Source organism: Pinus tabuliformis, chromosome 4_2, assembly GCF_031772625.1.
Source record: "Pinus tabuliformis cultivar Carrire ecotype Pingquan chromosome 4_2, CPIR1, whole genome shotgun sequence".
Lineage (NCBI taxonomy): Eukaryota > Viridiplantae > Streptophyta > Pinopsida > Pinales > Pinaceae > Pinus > Pinus tabuliformis.
In genome coordinates this window covers 873,653,996-873,677,459 of record NC_142304.1, presented here as the reverse complement: position 1 = coordinate 873,677,459, position 23,464 = coordinate 873,653,996, and the positions used below count along the sequence as shown (strand labels likewise).

Below are 23,464 nucleotides of genomic sequence, written 5' to 3'. Positions count from 1 at the left end.
TAGTCACGATACCAATCATACCATCAGCGGCATGAGATCCCGAAGGAGCAGCAGCGATTTGGTTTGACTTTGGAAGATCCGGAATTTTCTCGTGTAACGTACCCGACTGAGTGTAAACTAAGTCAAGGTATTGTGCCTGAGCAATGACTTGCTCCTCAGTAACTACTCCGGCCTTAGCTACATCTTCAGTAATTCTTGGTAATAATGATTTGACAAACCATTCAGCTAAGATTTGGTCCGGGATAAAAACTTTCACTAATCTTCTTCGACGTCTCCACTCATGGATGTGATCAGAAATGTACGTGGATGTCGATTGTTTTAGCGAAGTTAATAATTCTGTACCATTATCGTATCTGACTGGTAACTGAAAATGAGTTAAGAACGAGGTAGCTAACTGGCTAAAGTTGTAAAAAGAGGCCCGTGGTAACTCAATGTACCACTTGGCTGCGAGACCAATGAGTGTACGCTGGAAAAGACGTAAGCGGATGGAATCATCTGAGATGGAATTTGATGCACACCAGAGGTGGTAAGTCATCACGTGATTAGACGGATCCTCTCCAGACTTACCTTCGAACTTGGGTATATCGCTGGGCAACTTATTTGGCATTGGCGGCCAGAACTGAAGATATTGAATTGGATCGTTCGTTAGGCGCGTCAAGTCGGGTAAATCTAAAGTCGCAATAAACGGTAACTGCCGGTTAGGATCTCTAAAACTCTGAGTCACAATACCAGCCCCAGGAGGAGGATATCCAGGATAACTAGGAACAGGAGTCGCATTTGGGATATTATATCCTCCTGGAAAACCAGGATTAACCGGACCGTACTGGGGTTGCTGAGGTTGTTGATAAGTGTACCCAGGATACGGTTGATACTGGTAAACCGGTTGTTGGGCAGCTTGCCCAGGTTGATACTGTCCCTGGTACGGAGGTTGAACAAATTGAGGTTGAGTAGTAACAACCGTACTTGTACCAGGTTGGCCTGCAGGCATCTGGACTGTGGTTTGAACCGTAGGTCCAGACAACGGTACAGATGTCTGAGGAGTGGTTACAGGGACAGTAGAAACCGGAGCTGCCGATACTCCAGAAGTAAGCATGGTAGATGAAGCGGTAGTTGCTGCAGCCGTGTGAGGTGGAGTACCAGGTGCAATTGGCGGCTGAGTAACTACGGAAGTTACAGGGGTCTGAACACTTGACTGGACAGGTTGCGGTTGCTGGGGTGGACCAGGAACTGCAGGTTGTCCTGCTTGAGGTACCGACTGTATACTTGGTTGCGACATCTGTTGACCCTGTGACGGATCCCATGTTAACATTCCAGGGTATTGACTCGTAACAGGTTGAGGATACTGAGATCCATAGCCGTATTGAGGATAGGGTTGATAACTGTAAGGTGCAGTCCCATATGATTGCCCTTGAGGTGGTTGATAACCTTGACCAGGGTATTGACCCGTAGGTTGATAACCTTGAGGTAAATACGAGTACTGGGGTTGACCTTGACCTTGAGGTTGGTATCCTTGAGGTTGATACCCTTGGGGTTGATACCCTTGGGGTTGCCATCCTTGAGGTTGCCATCCTTGAGGTTGATATTGATACTGAGGTTGACTTTGGGGTACATATTGAGGCTGGGGTTGATACCCTTGGGGTTGATACCCTTGAGGTTGCCCCCCAGTCACGAATGAAGTACCTTGAGGTTGCCCCCCAGGCATTAACGAAGGTTGCCCCCCAGGCGGTAATTGGCCACCTTGAGGTTGGTTAATGGGAGTTGAACCTGACATCATATAAATGTCACCTATACTCAATGGTACATTACCACTGTTTCCAACTAATAACCCATGATCAATGGGTTGAGGAGATGCTCCCGCAAAGGTACCAGAAAGTGATTGATACCCAGTAGGAACAGAAGGACCGCCATGTAAAAATGATTCAGGACTTTGCGAAAACACAGATGACTGACCAGACATATTTACAGGAGAATGAATTCCTCTAGGTGGAAAAGGAGTACGAGGTGTAGAAAAACCTACTGAGTTGTCTAAAAAATTGGTTAATGCAAGGTACCAAGATTCACTTCTAGGAGGACTGTAAAAGATGGATTCACGCTCCCTTAGATCAAGGGTAATTAGATCTTCAGAATCAGAAACGCCTATTTCTTCCTCTGGAACAAGTTCTTCTATAGCAATTAATCCAACAGGAAGATTTTCGGTGATAATTCTTTCTATTCTTGGTGAATCAGGAACACTAGGAGTTGGAGTAACAGGTTCGGAAATTTCAGGTTCTTCGCCTGTTTCACTGGCAGATGAAAAACTACCAGCAAGCTCGGAAACTGTAACAGCTTCGGGATTGTAACCTGTTTCTAAACTTTGGTAATCTGGATGGACTACCAAGGAAGATTCTCCTTCTTCAGGTGAACCTACTCTACTGCCACTAGGAGGAGTTACAAGGACCTTTAACCCTTCTAAATTACCTGGGTCGTCTCGAGGAGGGGATCCCCTAATTCTACGGGATCTTCTCAACAATTCGGCCACAGAAACAACTTCAGGAGACTGGCCCGCAATTCGACGGGACCTTCTCGGTAATTCCGCCACAATTAAAGATTTTTAACTACAACACACGAAAACAAAGTAAAAATTTCAAATCAAACCACCTAAAGTCTTCTAAAGAAGCAAACAAATTTGAAGCACACGCCTAAATAATCTAGAGCGTCAAACCACACACAAACAGTAGTCTTCCGGACCAAAAGCGCTAGTTGGTGATTAGGCCCAACCTCGCAGGATTCAGTACAGAAATGGCGGGTGGAACAGTTACCCCGGCAACCTGCTTAATGAATAGACTGGCACAAGTTCCTCCACTTTAACCGTCTCGAAGTGAAGTGAACCCCCCAGAAAATCCAAGTGAGTATAACCGACGTCTGCTCCAGGTACAGTGGGACCTTCCCTCCACCGTCACCTGGGTAGAATCCTAGAGATTATGGCCACTAAGGTTACCAATCACAACAATTACACCTGGGGGAACAGTCTAAACTCCGACAGCACGCAAGGGCAGAGTAACAAGCTCCAATCCCCTTACCGGCTCCTTGACAACAATCCAAGGTTTACCGATAAGTGACCCCTGGCTCCTCGACAATGGTTAATCCGAGGTTTACCGTTTGTAATACGTACTGTCTGGCGTCGTTCCCAACGAGGGAGGAATGATCCCCTCACTGGTTCGGACACGAGCTCGTGCTTCTCCTTTAAGAGGAGCTTTCCCAGAATGTAACTGAAACAATTGGATTTGTTCTACTCAAGATAGACTATCTGTTTGGTTTTGTAGTCTTGGAGAGTTAAGTACTCACCTACTCCAAGACCCTAGCCTAAGCTATGTTGGTGTTTCAGAGCCCTAGAAAAATAAAGATTACTAGATTGATTTTAATTTAAGCGTTACTTTTAAGGTTGTTTCTTAAGTCAAAAGGTGATGGAAGTGAAACCAGTGGTGTGTTGACTCGACTCGAAACCACTACAAAATGCACCTAGAATGATTTATCCACTACTTTACTTTTTCGATGAATTGCTTAACTAAAAAGTTGAGAGAATGCAATCTTTATAAAAGCAACTTCTTAATTGAAGACAATCAAAGAAACAATTCGTTTTTCTTTTCCAAGCATAAAAACATAACCTCTCTTTACATGCACGAAAAAACTCTTTTCTTCTTTCAAAAACAAAAAGCTACTTGAAACAAGACTTTTAAAGAAGATGTTTTTGTATTTTTCTTTTAATAAAGCAAATAAATCTAATATAACCAAAAATCAATCTTAACAACTATTAAAATCTATGAAAATCCACTCATAAGCAAACTAAAAGCAAATTTATTCTAAGCAAGTTTAACGAGGCCAAAACTAACAATGATTATTCTAAGGTGTTTTACTTGATCACAATCAAATCAAGGACTAGCTTATTGCAGAACCAAAAACTAGCCAAAACAAAACTCTAATCTTTTTGTTCTTTTTGTAAAATGGAAATCAATACTTTATAAACAAGTAAATCGAAATTTGACCCAAAACAACTTAAATGGCAAGCTGCTCACACAAGGAGACTTTACGACAGGCCCGACTTCTAAGAAGGTTGACTAACCAGAGAGATCTAAGGCTGGACAACTTTCTACTATCAAAGTCACTACAAAACCTATCCAAAAATCAAACCCTAGGTCTAAACTTCGTTGAAAACCACTAAAACACTCAAAGCTCACAAAACAAGTTCAGGTGAAAATTCTTGACAGGGTACTAAAGGATCTGGGCAGAAAATACTAAGGAAAATCAAAATCTAAAAGCAATTTAAAGCAAAAATGGAATTTTCTTAAAGTTTACAGGAAGACGCAGGCAACCCGTTACAACAGGTGCGGGCCCGCTCTGTGCAAACGGCAACAGCGCGTCCAAAGACGCACTGTGCAGTACTCAGAGGGTGCGTCCTTCTGGAAAAATGAAGAAAAACCAAATCTAACTAAATCTAAAGCTAAGCCACCCAAATACTAATTCTCACAGTCAAAAACCAGAAAATAAAAATGATTTTCTCAAAGCAAAGTTCACATAAAGGAAAAGACTCTCTCATTAATGGATTCCCCAGCGGAGTCGCCAATTTGTCACACGGAATTGGTCAAGGGTGCGGACACAGCTGACCTTCCTAGAAGTCTAAGACATTCTAATGACAAACAAGACAAAATGGAGTGATCTTTCTCTAAATACACCTTTTACAACATGAAAACTACAAGTGTTTAGGCTTACCTTATTCCAAAACGCTGTTGTTGAAGTCCGTTCTTGACGATCCGGATGAGCTCCTCCTTCAAGTCAATTCCTGCAACCACAAACAATCAAACAATTACCAAGCACTTGCATTTCATATAATAAAACATATATTCAACATGCAGACCAAGGAACACATGAAATAACTCATTAACACAAGCTATTGAGAAAAATAAACCAGTTTGTATTAATAACGAAACAAAGAAACTCTTACAACCTGGCCTTGGTGTTGTGCAAGTTCCTCCCAGGGTCCATCAAGGGTTTTCCTCTACTTTGACAAAGCTCACCCTCTTCCAAGTAGAATCAAGTGAAGACAATCTCTCCTCACAAAGGCTCTAATGGAAGACCTAAATCCTGCAGCATTTACCCAAAGAAAATGTATAGCTCCAACCTCTTCTCCCTCTGGCTCAATGTCTTTATTTATAGTGCTGTAAAGAGGTTATTCAGGTCCACTATCAATGGGATCATCCTCCTCTTTGGGTGGGATAGCTCCCTTATTGATGGGATAAGTTCCCCCTTAATAGAGATACATGAACCAACTGGAGGCGCATCCATTTCATCAAACCGACCTCTAGAATGTTCTAGAAGTAACCACAAGTAACTTTTTCAAGATAAAACTTGCGCATTTTGCCTTTTACAGAGGGACGCACCTGTCCCTTAACATACAGAGCGTCCATGGACGCAGATTTTGTGAACATGGTCAGCGTCTCCGCAGGTAAGGCTAGAGAGAACCTGCGACCCCAGAGATAAACATAGTTTTTACAAGACTTTCTCTCTTCTTTGAGTTTGAGATGGATAACAGAGGCATGAGACTTGCCTAAAAGGGTAGCATGACTGTTGATTTGAGCCATACTAACTGTAAGTAGTCAAGGTGACATTTTTTAGTGTAACATGGTTGCAGCCGGCCATCACATGGTCTTGTGCATCTACTGGTGTGGTCAGTATTCTCCATGTTCACCTAATCCTCAAACTATGAGTAATTGGTGGTCTAAAGCCTTGTAGTCTGGGGGTGTTCACCCATGTCTGGAGTTAAGCATAGTAGAAATGGTTCTCTGGCTTGAGCAAGCATCATTCCTTCCATTCATGCATTTCCAACATTTTGTTGAGTTTATAATGTTCCCGAGCATCTCTGAGATACAACCTAGGAGAGTTTCTTGGGGTGATAACAGGACCTATAGACTGGAGACCCAAATGTAGCAGAATGCACACATCTTGGGGCATAGGAGGGTCCTTAGGAAGTTTCCTCAACAAGCTTCTGACTTTGTCTTTGAGCTACCTTAAAATTTGGTCAATTATGTGCTAGGGATTGCTTGCTTTGTTCTTGAATATCCAACTATTGTGTTCTTTCCAAACATCCCAGATGACAAAGCCTAGAACCAGAGTCCAGGCTTTATTAATGATTTCATTCCCTGAGAAGTTTTTCCTCCAATTATTCAAAGTGTTGGAGATGTTGAGTCTATTCCTGTCAGTGTGCCTAAAGATTGAGGCCACCCATTCCCACACGATAGAGGTGAAAGGGCAGAGGTTGAGAAGGTGATCCATTGTCTCCTCTTGTGAGCCATAAAGGTAACATTTGGATGGTCTAGTGAAGACTTTTTTTAGGAGATTCTCCCAAGTTAAAATTTTCCTTTGATGAACTAGCCAAATAAATAACTTTATTTTCATCCAGTGGGGACTCTGCCAAAGATTCTTCCAAACTTGATCAAGGTTTAGGTAGTTAAATCCTGTTACTACCTGTTTAGCTTCTTTGAGGTTAAAGTTTCCTTCGGTGTTCTTTCCTCCTCTTAGTTGGTCAGGCAAGGAGGATACCAAAATCATCCTATGCTCTAGATCCAGAATAAGAGAGTCTGCCTGGGCCTTCAGAGGGCTCTCTTCACTGTGGCCTAGATCCTTCCAAATGCTCCATTTTCCATTGTTCCTTACCTGGTCCCAGAAGTCATTTACCATAAGTAGACCTTTGTTGTCTGTGTCATTCTTGAGAGTTGCTAATTCATCCTTATATAAGTTGGGTTCCTTTTGCCAGTTATCCTCCCAAAATCGTGCTAGGTTCCCAGCTCGAATCTCCCAGAAACTATATTGCTGAACAATACCTTTATTTTCCTAGGCAAGGTTCCAAATGTGGGAGCCCTTAACATGCCCTGACATTCTAATGTGATCCTTCTCTTGCCAATTCTTAGCATATTTTTGTTTCCAAATCTTAGCCTAGGGAGTTGTCTATTCCTTGATCCATCTCCACCAGAGTTTAGCTCCCGAAACTCTGCTGATGGTTTCAGGATCATGAAGCCCCAAGCCACCATGGCTCTTGGGTTTGCAGATCTTGTCCCAGGCTACTAAAGCCCATTTCTTTTTCTCTTCTTCTCTGCCCCATAGAAAGTCCCTTTGTATGCTCCTGATTTGTTTCTTAATTCCTTTAGGAGCAGGAAGAGCTGAGAACATGAACATGGGAATTTCCTACAGGACAGTCTGTGTGAGCACAAGGTGCCCTGCCAAATTTAAAGACATGCATGTCCATTTTCTAATCTTGTCCTGAAGTTTATTTATTATTGGCTCCCACACTTCCTTAATTATAGGTTTATCTGTGAGAGGTATTCCCAGATACTTGGAAGGTAGCTGGTCCCTTTGAAACCCAAGAATTATAGTGATGTTTCTCTGAATAGCAATGTCAGTGTTAAAGAAAAAACTTTTGATTTGTTGAGGCTTACCTCTGTGCCAGCTGCCATAGCAAAGTCATTTAAGATATCTTTGATCGCTCTGGATTCCCTGACTCTGGGTATGCCCTGCAGCATTGTGTCATCCACAAATTTTTGATGAGTTTTTGCTGCTCCATCAAGGTGAGTTTGATACCCTAGATTCTTCCTTCAGCGTGTGCCATTTTAATCACTCTGCCTAGCCCTTTCATAATGAGAACAAAGAGGAAGGGTGAGAGTGGATCCCCTTGTCTAAGACCTCTTGAGGGTGTGAAGAGTCTTGAAGGAGTGCCATTAAGCAGGATGGAGAAACTGGTCATGGTAACTAGTGCCATAACCCATCTTATCAAGTTTTAGTCAAAGCCATAGGCTCTTAGAACTACATTTATATAAGACCAACTTAGCTTGTCATAAGCTTTCGCTAGGTCTAGCTGAATGACCATACCAGCTTGTTTGTTGCTTTTGAGAGAGTGTACCACCTCATGAGCTTAAATGATGTTATTAAGGATCTGTCATCCTTCCACATAGCCCATTTGCTCCTCTGAGATGAGATCTAGTAAAAGGGGCTTGAGTCTCTTGGCGATCACCTTGGAAATGATTTTATACACCACATTACATAAAGCTATGGGTCTGAAACCATCCGGAGTCATGGATTTTTCCTGTTTTGGTATCAAAGCTATGAAGGAAGTGTTAAAAGCCTTCAAAACCTTTTTGGATCTTCTTGAGTCTTCCACCACCTCAAGGATATCTTGTTTGACTGTTTTCCAGCATGCTTTGAAGAAGTCTACATTGAACCAATTAGGGCCTAGATATTTTCCATTTTGCATTTCATTGATCACTTCACTGACCTCCTCTTCCGACACTGGCCTGTTAAGGTTGTGGTTGTCCTCTATGGTAACCAGCTGTGGGATATACTAAGTGAAATGGTTGATGAACTTGGATCTATCCTCCAAAGGCTCCTCTGTTATACTGAGGAAATGTTGTACAAGGACAGATTCCATGTCTTTGTGAGAGACAATTTCTCTCCCATGAGAATCTTTGAGCTTTGTGATTCTATTGTGTGCCCTGTGATCCATGGTGGATTTATGAAAGAACTTCATGTTTCTTTCTCCCTTTCTAATCCACTATATCCTTGATTTCTGTCTCCAGAAAATCTCCTCTTGCAAGCAACTATCTTCCCATTCTTCCTGCAAAGAATCAACTAGCTTTTTCCACTCCTCAGTAAAGCCTTCAATGATGCTGATCTGATTGATCTCCTGGAGTTTCTGCTCAGCTTATCTTTTGGCTCTGAAGATATTGCCAAATTCCTTTTTGTTCCAATCTTTAAGCCTGGATTTGATATGTTTAAGTTTCTGTTGGAGCAAGAACATTCTAGTGCCTTGAATATTCAAATCCTCTCTCCACCATTTGTCAATATTACTGGTGAATTCAAGGTGAGAGATCCAGGCATTCTCAAACCTGAAAGGTCTGTTTCTTGGTGTACCCATAAAAGTAGCTTCCAACTGTACAAGCCAATGGTTCAAACCTCCAAATGGAAGAATAAAAGTTGTCATGGCAGGGCCTGAGAGAAAGAGGTCCTCTTTAATAAATCTATCTAGTTTAGAGGCGACTTGTGAAGCCCCTCACCTCTTGTTGTTCCAGGTGAAGGTCCCATTTATTGTTTCAGTGTCCACTAACCCCATGTTCATTATGAAGTTCTGGAAGGCCATGGAGTCTTTGCCTAGCTGTCTAATACCGTCTTTTTTCTCTGTAAGAGATCTTATCATATTGAGATCTCCTGCACCGATCCAGGGCATATTAGGGTGTCTTGCTCTTAGTTCCTCAAGGGAGGTGAGAAGCTTGAGTTTGTCTTCTTGCTTTTGATGTCCATAGACATTTGTGATAGTGTATATCTCCTTATCACCTAAAGGTTGACATACCAAAGAAAGATAGTTCCTATATGCCTTAGCATCCAGGATTCCAAATTTCTGGGGATCTGATCTGATAATCACCCTATGAGTGACCTTAGTAAAGATTTGTTTAACAAAAAGGTATTACAGACTCATGTGCTGGTGTGTGTGTTCTGTGTTATTGAAACAACAGATCGATCAGATTTCCAATACAGACATTTTGAATGGAAAGACAACAGAGAAATGCAGTAAGCAGACACAAAGACACAAGCAATTTTTAATAAGGAGTTCACCCTATTCTCCAGGGCTACATCTCCGGTCCAGCTTCAGTGGTGGCCTTGTTTTATTATGTCTTTGAGTAGAGAAATTACAATACAGGGACTCAATATGAGTTCTCCTGAAGCAGATTTTGCTTGGCAGGGTGGTTCTTGGATTCCCCAAGCCACTTGGAGTACACAGACTCTTGTTCTTCCTACCTGCTCTGTGACCCTCGGTCTACAGTGGAAAGAGCCAACTGTGATGTTCAATCCAGACAGATTCCTCTATGGGAAGGCTTGATTCTTAAAGCTCTCTGGTGCTCGATGCTGCCTGTGGTCAGCTCGGCCCTCTGTCTCCTCTGCTTGGCTTTACTGCTCTCTGTGCTCAGTCCTCCTCTTAGGGTTCACTGTTCACTGTCTCTCTTGGTCACTTGGACTCTTCGATCTAAATCTCCCTTCTAATCTCCAATCCCCTATTCGACTGCCTCCGTTCATGGCTTAAGTCATTCGATCCTCGACTTGTTCGTTTCCTCTTCTTCCTACGTCGATTAGCCTGTCGCCTGTGTGCTTGGAATTCCCTGTTCAGCATCAGCATAACGCTCAGGAAGTAGCCATGTGTCTCCATTGGAATTGCGCCAGCCCGCTTGTCGATTCGTTGCTTTCTCCACCGTGGTGATAAACGGATTCCAAATCTTCTTAAATCACGGCTTTATCCCCTGTCAATTCCGCTCTGTCTATCGGGCATATTCTCAGCTGTTCGATCTGGGCTCCTCCAGATCCAACGTCATTCGCACGTCGAGCACGGTGGACTTGCTCGACCGATAACGCGCGATCGCGGCAGTTTTTCTCTCTCCTCTGCTGCCATGTGTCGATCACTGATTGTGATCGCTCCGCTTTCTCAAAAACCTCATACCGTTCAAGGGTGTCCCGATCAAACTGCCGGTTTCCAGGCCGTGGGTCCCACCATCGTACATTGGCACTTTTTCCTTTTTCCGCCCGCGGTCCTCTGGCTCCCCGATGTGACCGAGTGCTTAAGCCCTACCATTTTGGCCCTGTTTGCCCAGCGATGCGCTAATGCGCATTGAAAACCAGCTCCTTTTCCCATTACGGGGCTCCCAGGGGCTATTTTGACCTCCTGCGCAGTCTCCATGGGCCTCGGTCACCGCGCTTTGACCTAGGTCCTCGTCGTTCCAAGCCGGTTGCCATGGCCACTGGTTCAGGGTGTTTTCGATTGCTGTTTTGGATTCTTCAAGGATTTGTTCAACCTGTTTTAGTCATGGTTCTATGACAGTCATTTATGGATCTGATTCGGATCACGACCTCCCAACTGAAAAGCTTTTGGACCACCAAAAGTTGGTTTTCTTTTAAGCATCGACTAAGTGAGGAAGTTGATGTCTCACTTATCCAGTCTCAATCCACTTCGCATTGCTCGGCTTCGAACCTTTAAGCCCAATTCTGAGGTATTCCACCTATCCACTACGCGTCGTCCTTACCTTTCTGTCCAGCACTGTATCTCCCCGCAACTCATTAAGGTATTCCGGTAGTAGATCATCAACAGAAGGCAATTGAATCTACTCTTCAGGGTCCTCAATCATTGAAGGTTCAAACAATCTCAAGCAATCTGCATTCACGACTGAGTAGATGTGCATGTAAGCCGACAGATCAAGGCGAAAAACATTTTCACAACCAAGGGCCATCTGAAGAAGTGAATGTCAAACTGCTGAAGCTGTTTGTGCCATCAATTAGATGGCATCAATCGCATGGAAATTGTTGCTCACACATAAATGCTAACACCTACATTCCACTTAGAAACGTGGCTGAAGAATATAATGTGAAAATGAAAAATCTGAATGTACCATTAGATTTGTGGCATCGAATAGTGCAAAATCGATTGTCAAATTTCAGAATTCTGAGAAATTGAGAATCTGGGAATCAAGGAATCTTTTAGATTCCCCCTAGATTCCTCAAAGATTCTGCTCCATGGGTGGACAGGAAATACACAACTCAAAAGGTGAATTTGACCTCGCCATTGCGATCACTACATAAAACCGTGAAAAACGACTATAAACTTGACTATGTTCTGACAATTTTTTGTTACCTCCCTAGAGAATCTTTGGGCATCAAAGAATATCATGCCTCCTCTGTCTCAAAATCTATGTCCGCTCCTAGTTCCTCCATCTGCTCCTGGGTGCACTGACAAAAATGAGTTTATATGTAAATCCTGGGTGGATTAACCCATGTGGGGTTAGTTGGCGCAAAGGTAGAGTTTAGAAAATGGTTGAGGAGGGGTTGGGGGATCAAATTCCACCCCTCCCAAATTAACATGCAGAATCTTTTTTTTTTAGATTTTATTATTGGGCGGTGGTTCCACTATTTTGGTGGCATGTGCTACATTTCTTGCCATTAGTTCCACGTGGTATTAAAGGCAGCGTGGTGTGCATTAAAAGGGAGTCGCGTTGTTTTATTTGACATGCCATGTTCCCGCCGCATGGTCACGGGCCAGCCGATGTGGCTGGCACAGGCTCGATACCCATATACCTCCCATTAACTGTGCGTACATTTGTGGATAGGGATGTGGGCCGGATTCACCAGACGTGGCCTGCCCACCCCATTAATGCGAACATTGTATGGTGGTCTATGGAGGGTCCGACAGGGTCGTGGCCACCGGCCCATATTTAAACATAGCTTCTGTATATATATATATATACATAAGTTCCTCATATCGATTTTTGGAATATAGTGGGTCTTCAATCCAACATTAGAGTCTATGAAATCATGATTAACATTTCTTTTGTTCTCATCATGAGTTTCCTTTACTACCCTTTCACCATTAGTGACCATTTCTTGTAGCAACTTATTCAAATTTATCTTCAATTCTTCCATCTTATCATCCATGCCATTCATCTTAGCTTCCATGCCATCCATCTTAGCTTCCACACCATTCATCTTAACTTGCATGCCATTCATATTAGCTTTCACGCCATTCATCGTGGCTTCATTTGCCTTTAGTGAGAGTGAAATTTGTTGTACTTTGTCTTTTATTTTTGATATATCATGTTGCATTTCTTCCTCTTCTTCACGAGTCATGCTAGAGCTTTCAGGTTGCTTACTAAGTGTTTGCATTTTCTTTCTTCAGGGCATTAATTAATGCTAATAATTCTTCATTATTCCCTTTGAATTCCTTCAAACTAATTTTTCAAACCAAGCTTATGCAAAAATTTTAAAAAATATACACACATTTTTTCACTTTGTAGGAGCTCAACTCCGCAAATATAGCATAAAAAGCTTAGAAATTTAGACCCAAGGTTCAGAACGATTTCAACCCAAATGGGTTTTTTTAAGTGTCTGAAATGTTGCAGGAAAAAAAAAAAGGAAGAAGAAGAAGAAGAAGAAGTTAAAGTTAAAGTTATAGCGCAAATGCCACGATAACCTATTTGGAGCAGAGAAACCCTAGAATCTAAAGCTCTGATACCAAATGTTATGAAACCAACTCACAAAAAGATAGAAAAGATAGTTGAACGCCTTAGAATTCAGCCTCTTCGAGGGGGCAACCTCCTTTACATTACACAAATGAAATATTCACGGATGATAGAAATGACAAAACCTCATTTCTATATATAGGAGTCTAAGGGGACACAATATAACCAAGACGACCTAACAATAATAATATAAAGCCACAAAAATAACAAGTTTCAAGTATTGGTTCTGCCCATAATGTAACAAGCACCACAGTGAGTAGAGTTGGTAGAGTGCTAGAATGGTAGCTAGGAGGTGACGGGTCCGAATATTTTCGGGCCTCCGACTGACCCACACCAAATTTTTAATTGACCTTGGGGTGCCAAATGGCAACCCATTGTTCATGTAAGCCGACAGATCAAGGCGAAAAACATTTTCACAACCAAGGGCCATCTGAAGAAGCGAATGTCAAATTGATGAAGTTGTTTGTGCCATCAATTAGATGGCATCAATCGCATGGAAATTGTTGCTCACACATGAATGCTAACACCTACATTCCACTTAGAAACGTGGCTGAAGAATATAATGTGAAAATGAAAAATCTGAATGTACCATTAGATTTGTGGCATCGAATAGTGCAAAATCGATTGTCAAATTTCAGAATTCTGAGAAATTGAGAATCTGGGACTCAAGGAATCTTTTAGATTCCCCCTAGATTCCTCAAAGATTCTACTCCATGGGTGGACTGGAAATACACAACTCAAAAGGTGAATTTGACCTCGCCATTGCGATCACTACATAAAACCGTGAAAAACGACTATAAACTTGACTATGTTCTGACAATTTTTTGTTACCTCCCTAGAGAATCTTTGGGCATCAAAGAATATCATGCCTCCTCTGTCTCAAAATCTATGTCCGCTCCTAGTTCCTCCATCTGCTCCTGGGTGCACTGACAAAAATGAGTTTATATGTAAATCCTGGGTGGATTAACCCATGTGGGGTTGGTTGGCGCAAAGGTAGAGTTTAGAAAATGGTTGAGGAGGGGTTGGGGGATCAAATTTTGGGGATCAAATTCCACCCCTCCCAAATTAACATGCAAAATCTTTTTTTTTTAGATTTTATTATTGGGTGGTGGTTCCACTGTTTTGGTGGCCTGTGCTACATTTCTTGCCATCAGTTCCATGTGGTATTAAAGGCAGCGTGGTGTGCATTAAAAGGGAGTTGCGTTGTTTTATTTGACATGCCATGTTCCCGCCGCACCGTCGCAGGTCAGCCGATGTGGCTGGCACAGGCTCGATACCCATAGACCTCCCATTAACTGTGCGTACGTTTGTGGATAGGGATGTGGGCCGGGTTCACCAGAGGTGGCCCGCCCACCCCATTAATACGAACATTGTATGGTGGTCGATGGAGGGTCCGGCAAGGTCGTGGCCGCCGACGCATATTTAAACATAGCTTATGAATATATATATATATATATATATATATATATATATATTTAATAATAAGGCAATTTATTCAAATTTGTCTAACATAAGGCTTATTAGACAAATTAAAGAGGCAACAATTTAGCCCACTTCGAGAGCTAAGTTTCATGCTTCGGGGTCAATCAAATTGTAGGACACTCAAACCTGGCCCACAGCCCAACTTTGACCAGAACTTTGACTGGTTCGTTCTCGCTCATACGAGCTCGGATTGATGAACTATTCACATTGCCATGATCAGGATGATGATATATACACTCAAGTCCTAGTTTGAAATCATTCTGACCATTTTTATTTTCGAGTGTTCATAAGCCCTCTTTGTCCTGTGTGTGTCCCTAGAGCCACCTGGATCATTAAGAGAAGATCTAGAGTGTCTCCACCCTAAACACATCTGATCAATTCCAACTAATGTATGCAGGCTCTTAGAGTGCCTCAAACCTACTTTAAGAGTTTTTACTTTGGCAACGATTTTTTTATTTTAATTATCAGTTGTGACAACCTTAGTTAGGTGGCCTAAAATTTGTTTATTAAGTTTTTAGGATAGGTCCTCAAGAAATTAACCAGATAGGAGGAACATAAGCATTATCCTTCTAAAAAGTTTCAAAATATTCACCATAAAGAAAACCATCCCAAAAATTGAATGGTTCAATCCAATTTGTTTATTTTCATTCAAAAAATGGAATGGCAGTAAAAAGAATTGTGAAAGAAAACAATAACATCAAAAAATCCAAACGAATATAAATATGTACTTCCTTTTCACAGAGATAAAGGTAGAAAACTTGCAGCATAATGTTTTTCTAATAACAGGCCCACGAGAATAGAACCTAGAGGAAATTTATAGGTCAGATCAATAAACTAATGATAAAGAATCTCAAACAACTAAAACTTTGAAGCTCTTAAAATCCCAAAGAAACAGAAATCCAAATCAATACAGAGCTGTTGGAATAATTTAATATATTGATATATAAGATAAAAACAGGGGAACAAACTATGCAATGGACTGAAGTCAAGTGAATACCATTGGTCTATACAATTATTGCCGAAAATAAAATTATTGGAGAGAAAAGGTATCCAGGGCTTAAATTTTTACCTGTGTTCTTCCTCGGTCCATGGAATTCCCTTGCAACCTTCATGGTCAGATTTGGAGCTCCCCTTTCCCATTACATTACTTTCAGATGTCATATTCGCATAAACAGAAGAATGGGTTTCGTCTTTCTTTGCACTTCCATTATCAATAGCTCACTTTGCATTAACCATCAAGGACATCAAACAAGAACACATTTCTTGAAACTTAGGGCTTAGAGAATAGAATGAAGTATGGTAAACCTCTTGCTCAATGATAATATGTTCCACTTGTGACACATTGTTCTCAATCTGAGGATTCTCTTCAGTGGCAATCTGGCCAAGACCAGCTCTAATATCTCCTTAGGAAGTCTCTTCCATACAGAGGGAACGGTTGGAATCTCTTCTCTGCATTGATTTTCTCGTACAGATTTCTCAGTATCTTCATTTTTCGAAGGCACTCATTTAGAGCATTCCAGCAGCACCAACATCAGGTTTTCCGAGACCTAATCACTCACTCTTGTTATCAGATCCATGGATTTACCCAAACCCTTTCTTCTAAATTTTGAGGTTTTTCTTCCAAATGCTTGAATCTGACCATTTCATACACTCAACGTCTCTCCTCCAACTTCAACATTTTTCTCGATGCCAGCTGAGTCAAAGTGGACCTCGACTCCTCCTTCTTTACGACATCATCTTTGAAGAACCTCGAGAGATTACACCTCGACAGGAGGGAAATTATGTCAAAGGCTTTTAGGTAGGTCGGCTTGGGGTCGGGGCAGGCCAAGCCAACATCTTCCAGTTGTCCAACTTCCACATCATTGTCGACCTACGGGTGCTTCAAGCTCTGGTAGAACCAAGAAACATCCATGAGATGTGGAACAATGATCCTCGTCATAGGGTTAGGGTTTAGCAGCGAGATAACCAGACATCGAACTTCAGAGGAAAATGAGGCAGGAATTTGAAATCCCCTTGTAGATCTTCTTATACAATACTATTAGATTCGCATCCTATAACGATAGGTACCCCATGAGGAGCACAAACAATATGAACATGCAAGATCAGATGTTGGCCTTGGCTCCGTCAGATCCATTCTTCATAATCACCTCTGGAAAAATGTATGCCGGTGTGGCGCACGCCATCTAGAGAAGGTAGTCATGTCTGAACTGATTCAACAACACACTGAGGTCGAAGACGATGCCCTTCATATCACGATTTTCCTCTAATAACAGGTTCTACAGCTTCAAATCTGGGTGATACACATCGATTGTGGTAGAAATCAACCACGTTAATCAACTGCCGAAGAGCTCACTACCAAAGTTCAGGAGTTCGTAGACGACGTCTTTACCTATGCGAATTGAATACTAGTGTTCAACGAATTCATAAATACTTTCTCAAGATCGAATGGTTTAGCTTTTCTCAATCGTCTAACATATAATCTTACGGTGCAATAAGGGGGGAGTTGATTTCGAAGGGGAATTCCTTACAGCGTAAATATATACATAATTGACATTAAAATAATTTCCACAACATGTACATTCAAGTTAAAATGTTTCTTGATTATTAATAATGTATTTTTAAGTATATGTCAATATTAATTCGTATTAAAATATTTTATTGATAACCCACATTGATTATTCCTTTTATATAAAACACAAAAATATTTTATTCAAACCTCATCCGGAAAATACACCTGGTCCAACAAAAGGCTCAGCCCGGGTCACATTACTGCAAGGTTAGACAAATTTCTTGTTCAAGTTCTTTTCTTCTTCTTGATTTAGAATCTAGAATGCATATTCTCCCTTGCAGCGTATCTGATCACAGACCCATCAAACTTGATCTCGTGGCCCATATGGATCAAGGCCCTATTCCTTTTAAATTCAGCCCCCTATGGGTCAAGGAGCAGACCTTTATGCAACTAGTAAAAAACACATGGAAGCAGCCTGTCAATGGCTTTGCCTTCTTCGTTTGGGAAGAAAAGCTTAGGAGAGTGAAGGCTGCATTGAAAAATTGGGCTAAATCCCTTCCCAATCCAGCAGTGGAAAGGAAAAAGATTCAGGAATGCCTCGAGAACCACCATCTGAATGTGGAAAATGAAGTGATCACAAAAGAAGTCCTTGATAAGGAGGCTGAGCTCCAGCAAAAGCTTCTAAAAGCAAGCTTGGCCAAGGAAGAGTATTGGAGGGTCAAATCTCGTAGGCTTTGGCTCAAGGCAGGAGATAGGAACTCTGCTTTCTTTCACAAGCAATCCCAAGCTCGAAAAAATTTGAACTCCATCTTTGAAATCAAGGAAGAGAACAACACCCACAGAGATATCCAAAGCATAAAAAATGCTGCCTTCCTTCATTTCAAAAGTCTGTATAGTGAAAAAGAGGGCCAGGGGCAGACCTCATCCTTAGGGAATGAGGTACCCACTCTGATCTTGGCCAGAAAGAACCAATTCTTGGAATCAGATGTCACTAATGATGAAATTAAATCCGCTCTATTCGCCATGGAGCCTGACAAGGCTCCGGGCCCAGATGGCTTCACTGCCAGATTCTTGCAGACTTACTGGCAGATTGTGGAAAAAGATTTAGGCAGAATGGTTCGAAAATCTCAAGCTTGTCAGAAAATAGGAGGAAGTACCAACTCGGCTTTCTTAGCCCTTATCCCTAAGGAAAAAGGAGCCAACACTTTCTCCAGATTTCGCCCTATCTCCCTTTGTAACATAGGTTACAAATTGATAACAAAAGTGATTGCCAACAGGTTGAAATCTATTATTCCTTCCATTATTCCAGAGAATCAGGGATGTTTCAGTCAAGGAAGACAGATAGTGGACAACTTTATCCTGGTCCAAGAGGCGATCCACTCAAGCTTGACCCTGAAAGAGAAAGGTATGGTTGTCAAACTGGACCTTGAAAGCGCCTTTGATAGGGTAAGGCACATATTTATGTTGGATGTCTTGCACAAATTTGGGTTTGGCCCCAAATTCACCACCTAGATCAAGGCATGTATCAGTGAGCCTTGGATCGTCCCTTTGGTGAACGAGAGGGCCACATACTTTTTCAAAGCCTCCAGAGGGCTGAGGCAAGGGTGCCCTCTATCACCCTTGCTCTTCGTCCTCCAAGCCTCCGTCCTTAGTTTCATTTTGAATAAAAAGCAAGCAGATCAAGAAATAATGGGAATAAGCATCGTAAGAGGCGTCAAAAGCATAAACCATGCACTGTTCGCGGATGACACTCTTCGCCTCGGTGTTGCCTCCCTTCCTTCGGCTAAAAAATTCAAGGAAGTGCTGGATGTCTATTGTGAGGACTCAGGAAGTAATCTCAATAAAGGCAAATGTCACATTTTCTGCTGGAATATAAAGGCCAGAATGATCCAAGCCATTTCTAACTGCTTTGGTTTTGCAGCCTCCTCTGCTTGGTCATCCTTCAAATATCTGGGTCTGCCTGTCATCCAAAAAAGAGCCCTCAGTAAACACTGGTTGCCTCTGCTGGAAAAAATCAAGTCTAAAATTTGTTCTTTGGGATACAACTGGCTCAACCTAGCAGGTAAGACTGTGCTAATAAAAGCTGTTCTAAATAGCCGTCCCATCTATCAGGCTGCAATGATGATGGCTCCTCTTGGCATCACAAGGAAAATTGAGGAGTATATAAGGAATTTTTTTTGGAAATGTGGGAAAGCTAATGAGAATAGAATTCCATTAGTAAGCCAAGACACAATCTCCTTGCCCATAATGGAAGGGGGACTGCAATTCAAGAATATCAACAAGCAAAATATTGCTTTGGGCGCAAAGCTGTTATGGAGGATAATTGCTCCAAATCCAGGTTGGGCTCAGCTTGTGTTATGGAAAAAATACTTCCGTGGGCAGAGAGCCCGCTGCCTTGACAATCCTATCACCACCCCTGAAACTATGATTCATAAGTTGTGTGACAGAGCCTCTACCTTAGTCAAACAACACATGCACTGGATCCCTGGAAATGGGAAGCGTATTAACATTTGGGAGGACCGCATTATGGGCAGCGACCCCATCGTTGATGATCGTTCTCTGATCCTGTTAAAATATTAGATGGATAGAGTTGGCGTCAAAACGCTGTGGAACTTATCTCAATGGGAAAACAACAACTGGCAGAGCTGGGGAAATCTTGAGGTGCCATCGCATCTGTCCAAAGAATATCAAACCTTCATATCAAACCTTCATATCAAAACCACCTGGCTCGCCCTACCTAAAATTACCTGCTGGCACATTTGGTTGGAACAAAAAAAAAGGATTTTTAATGATAAAAAGGGTGATCCTAAAATAATCTGGATTAAAATTAAAAGTCACCTGAAGGACTGTGTGGGAGATCAGTTGGACAGGGAAGATCTTAGCGATCAAGACGCAGCTTGGGGAGATTCTCTGGGCCTCTAGTTCGTTGACAAAGTCAGGCTCCTCCTCCCCTAAAGCATTGTCAAATCCGTCTCAAGACTGAAGAACTCGTTGAGTTATGCAAAAAGAAGGCAAGAAAAACTATTTTCTTTGACAGAGCCGCAAAGGGCAATCCCGGTAGTTCTAGAGTAGGTGGTGTCATTAAAAATGCAGATGGCAGAATTGAATCTACATATGCTTGGGGAGTGGGCTTCAACTCCAGCATTCAAGTTGAAGCCTTGGCTCTCCTCCAGGGACTCAAGATGCTCATATCTCTGGGCATCAAAGATGCAATTATTTTTTGGGACTCCCAGTCCATAATTAAGGCCATGTTGGATAAATCCTCTCCCTCAGATTTAAGATTATCAAGACTCCTGAGCAGAATTAGAGTCGTGACAAACACTTTCCAGAATCTGGAGTTCCTTCATGTTAAGAGAGAAAACAATAAAGAAGCCGATGCTAAAGCCAACAAAGTGGTGCTTCTCCCCCTTGGAGCGCTCTTAAGAGATGGAGACGAAAGCTGGGACCCCATCCCTTAAATAGCCTATTTAAAATGTTTTACTGCCTTTTAATGAAGCAGTTTGTTTGTATCAGCAATTTAGGAAAGATAGATAAAGTTACAAGAACTAATCACAGGCTTAGTGGAGGGGAAGTCAATTGGATCCTAATAGAAGAGAAATCTGATCTCTGTGCACCTCTTTGTAATCTGAATTATGGCTTTCCAGCCAAGAATTAATACATCAACCTACTCGTTTCTGTAAAAAAAAAAAAAAAAAACAATTTTATGAACATAAATTAGTTAACATAGATCTTCAATTAGTTTATTTAAATTTCTTGTTGAAATATTTTTGAAAACACATTTTTTTACTTATTTTTATAGCCAACATTATTTTTCTGTTTACAATATAATTTTTATTTTTATTTTAAAGGGAACAAATGGCGGATAAACTTACACATCCCTCGGCTCAATAAATAATATTAGTTAATCATATTTCTTATTTTTTGGTGATGACATTCAATAGTATAATATTTTATTATTTGTTTTATTTTTATGATGATTTTTTCTTTTTGTTAATTCTTTTGTTTTATTCACTACATTTAATCTAAAGGGGACGTAATAGCTAGCTATTTTTAGCAAAAGATTAATTTTAGATGCAATTTGGCCCACTAATGCACTAAAATAAAATAAGTGGAGCATGAATGGAAAACAATTAGCGGGTATAAAACAATAAAATAAGAAAACCTTAAAAGCTCCAGATTTGGGCTATGTTAACTAGAGTTAAGAAAAAGTAATTAAAAAAGGCAGCGAATGGCCCATGGCATGGTTATTTGGGTAATCAATCAAGCTATAAATATATTGCCCTTACCGCATATCGCTCATCTCACATTGATCGAGCAAAAGTTCGTTCATACTTTCTCGAGTTCTCTTCGCTTATACACAGAAATTCAGTCCTTTCTTTTTATTCAGATCATCTTTTATTCGATTCGGATCAACTTTTTAGTTGGGGAGCCATGGCCTCAGAAAGCAAGGTGAGTTTGAAGAGTTCAGATGGCGAATTGTTTGATGTCACTGAGGCTGTGGCATTTGAATCTCAGACCATCAAGTACATGATCGAGGACACTGGCACCGCCAATGCTATTCCGCTGCCAAACGTTTCTAGTGCGATACTCTCGAAGGTCATCCAATACTGCAAGTACCATGTCGATGCACATGAGAAATCGGCCATTTCGGAGGACGAAATCAAGACTTGGGATGAAGAATTCGTAAAAGTCGATCAGGCGACTTTGTTCGACCTTATCCTGGTATTCTGTCAGAAACTCTTATTTGATGGTTTGGTATTCTTTGAACCAAATTATCGCTTTTCTTATTTGTTGTTTTGAGGGGTCTAATCTACCTGAATTACCCCAACCAAATTGTTTGGAACCTCTGAGTACAGTTACCGATGGCTTCTCCAGTAAATCAATGTTCCATCAATTAATTATTTTTTTAATTTCTGAGATCCTTCAATGCTAGAAATCTCTGTGTAGTCTCATTCCATGCTAGAAATCTCTGTGTAGTCTCATTCCATGTAATTGTTCTGCAATATCTTCGTCGCTTTCTTTAGTAATGCCTAGCACATGTATATGCCTGTCCAGGCTAGAGATACATTTGTATATTTTACGGAAATTTTGGCTTATTAAGCTTTCCGGGTTTTTGCAGGCTGCTAATTACCTAAACATAAAAAATCTGCTAGATCTTGCATGTCGGACTGTTGCCGACATGATAAAAGGGAAAACGCCAGAAGAAATACGTAGAACTTTCAACATAAGGAATGATTTTACTCCTGAAGAGGAGGAGGAGATCAGGCGTGAAAATCAGTGGGCCTTTGATTGATTCTAGGGAATTGGTGTTTGCTTTTATTGTAGTCGAGAATTAGTCGAGAATTTGTTTAGAAACTATTAGTGGTATACTTTTTTTGTTTGGATTCGTCAATTTCTAATACTGGACCGGCTTTGAAACTTTAAGGCCAATGGTTTGTTCTGGTTGAATAATTTTGTAAAGATCTCGGAGCAACTCCTTCAGTAGTATTGGGCTTGTCGAATTTCTAATAAATATTGCTACTATTTTTCTGTCAACTGTGTAGTGAAATGGGCTCCAATTGCCTGGTTTTAACGTTTTGAATTTTTTTGAATCTATGTGCACTGGTTTTAACGTTTTGGATTTTTTTGAATCTATGTACACTGGATGGCTTTTTCATTTTTGATTTCCTTGTATTGCACGAATGAATGCGCCGAGTTTAGAGTATTATAGCACGAATGAATTGCCTCAGTTTAGAGGATTATTGCACGAATGAATGGGTCCAACTGTGTGGCATGCTTGTATATGTTTTACTATAGTAATTTAGAAGGTGAAGGTGGGGACTGACGAAAATGCAATTTGTTTTTTTCTTAAAAATTGTTTTTGCAAGTAGAACATGTTGTTTTATTAAAAGAAAATTCACATGTCTTATCTGGTTTTAACATTTTGATTTTTTTTAATTAATGTGCCCTCAATATCTTAATTTCCTTGCTATTATTATTGCACAAATGAATTCGCTAAATTTAGAGTATTATTGCACGAATAAATGGCCTCAGTTTGGATCCCAGGTTTTGATATTTTGATTTTGTTTTGAATTTATGTGCCCTGAATGGCTTTTATATTTTTAATTTCCTTGGTATTATTATTGCACGAATGAATTCGCTAAATTTAGAGTATTGTTGCATTAAAAAAATTTAGAGTTTGGATCGCCGCAGCTTGATGCTTTCTTTTGCTAGGCGCCATGTTTGTTGTATCCACCAGTTGAGAGCCTTCTTTTCCTGCGAAAAGCTCATAAAGTTGCAAATGAGGACATGCTCTTGCATATACACCCTGTACGCAGCTATTTCAGGGACTTTGATTTCTAGTGTTGGTATTTCTTAGTTTTTGGTTTGCACGTGTTTGGGGCGGATTGCTGAGCCC

At 41.1% G+C, this 23,464-nt stretch overlaps 1 protein-coding gene across 1 annotated transcript; it reads left to right on the top strand.

Moving 5' to 3' along the window:
* Positions 1–21,498: 21,498 nt before the first annotated feature.
* On the top strand, positions 21,499–22,360 carry LOC149172475 (SKP1-like protein 1B). The gene is made up of 2 exons (XM_089427728.1): positions 21,499–21,789; positions 22,187–22,360. The coding sequence occupies exons 1-2, from the start codon at positions 21,499–21,501 to the stop codon at positions 22,358–22,360; spliced, it is 465 nt and encodes a 154-aa protein (XP_089283854.1).
* Positions 22,361–23,464: the final 1,104 nt, after the last annotated feature.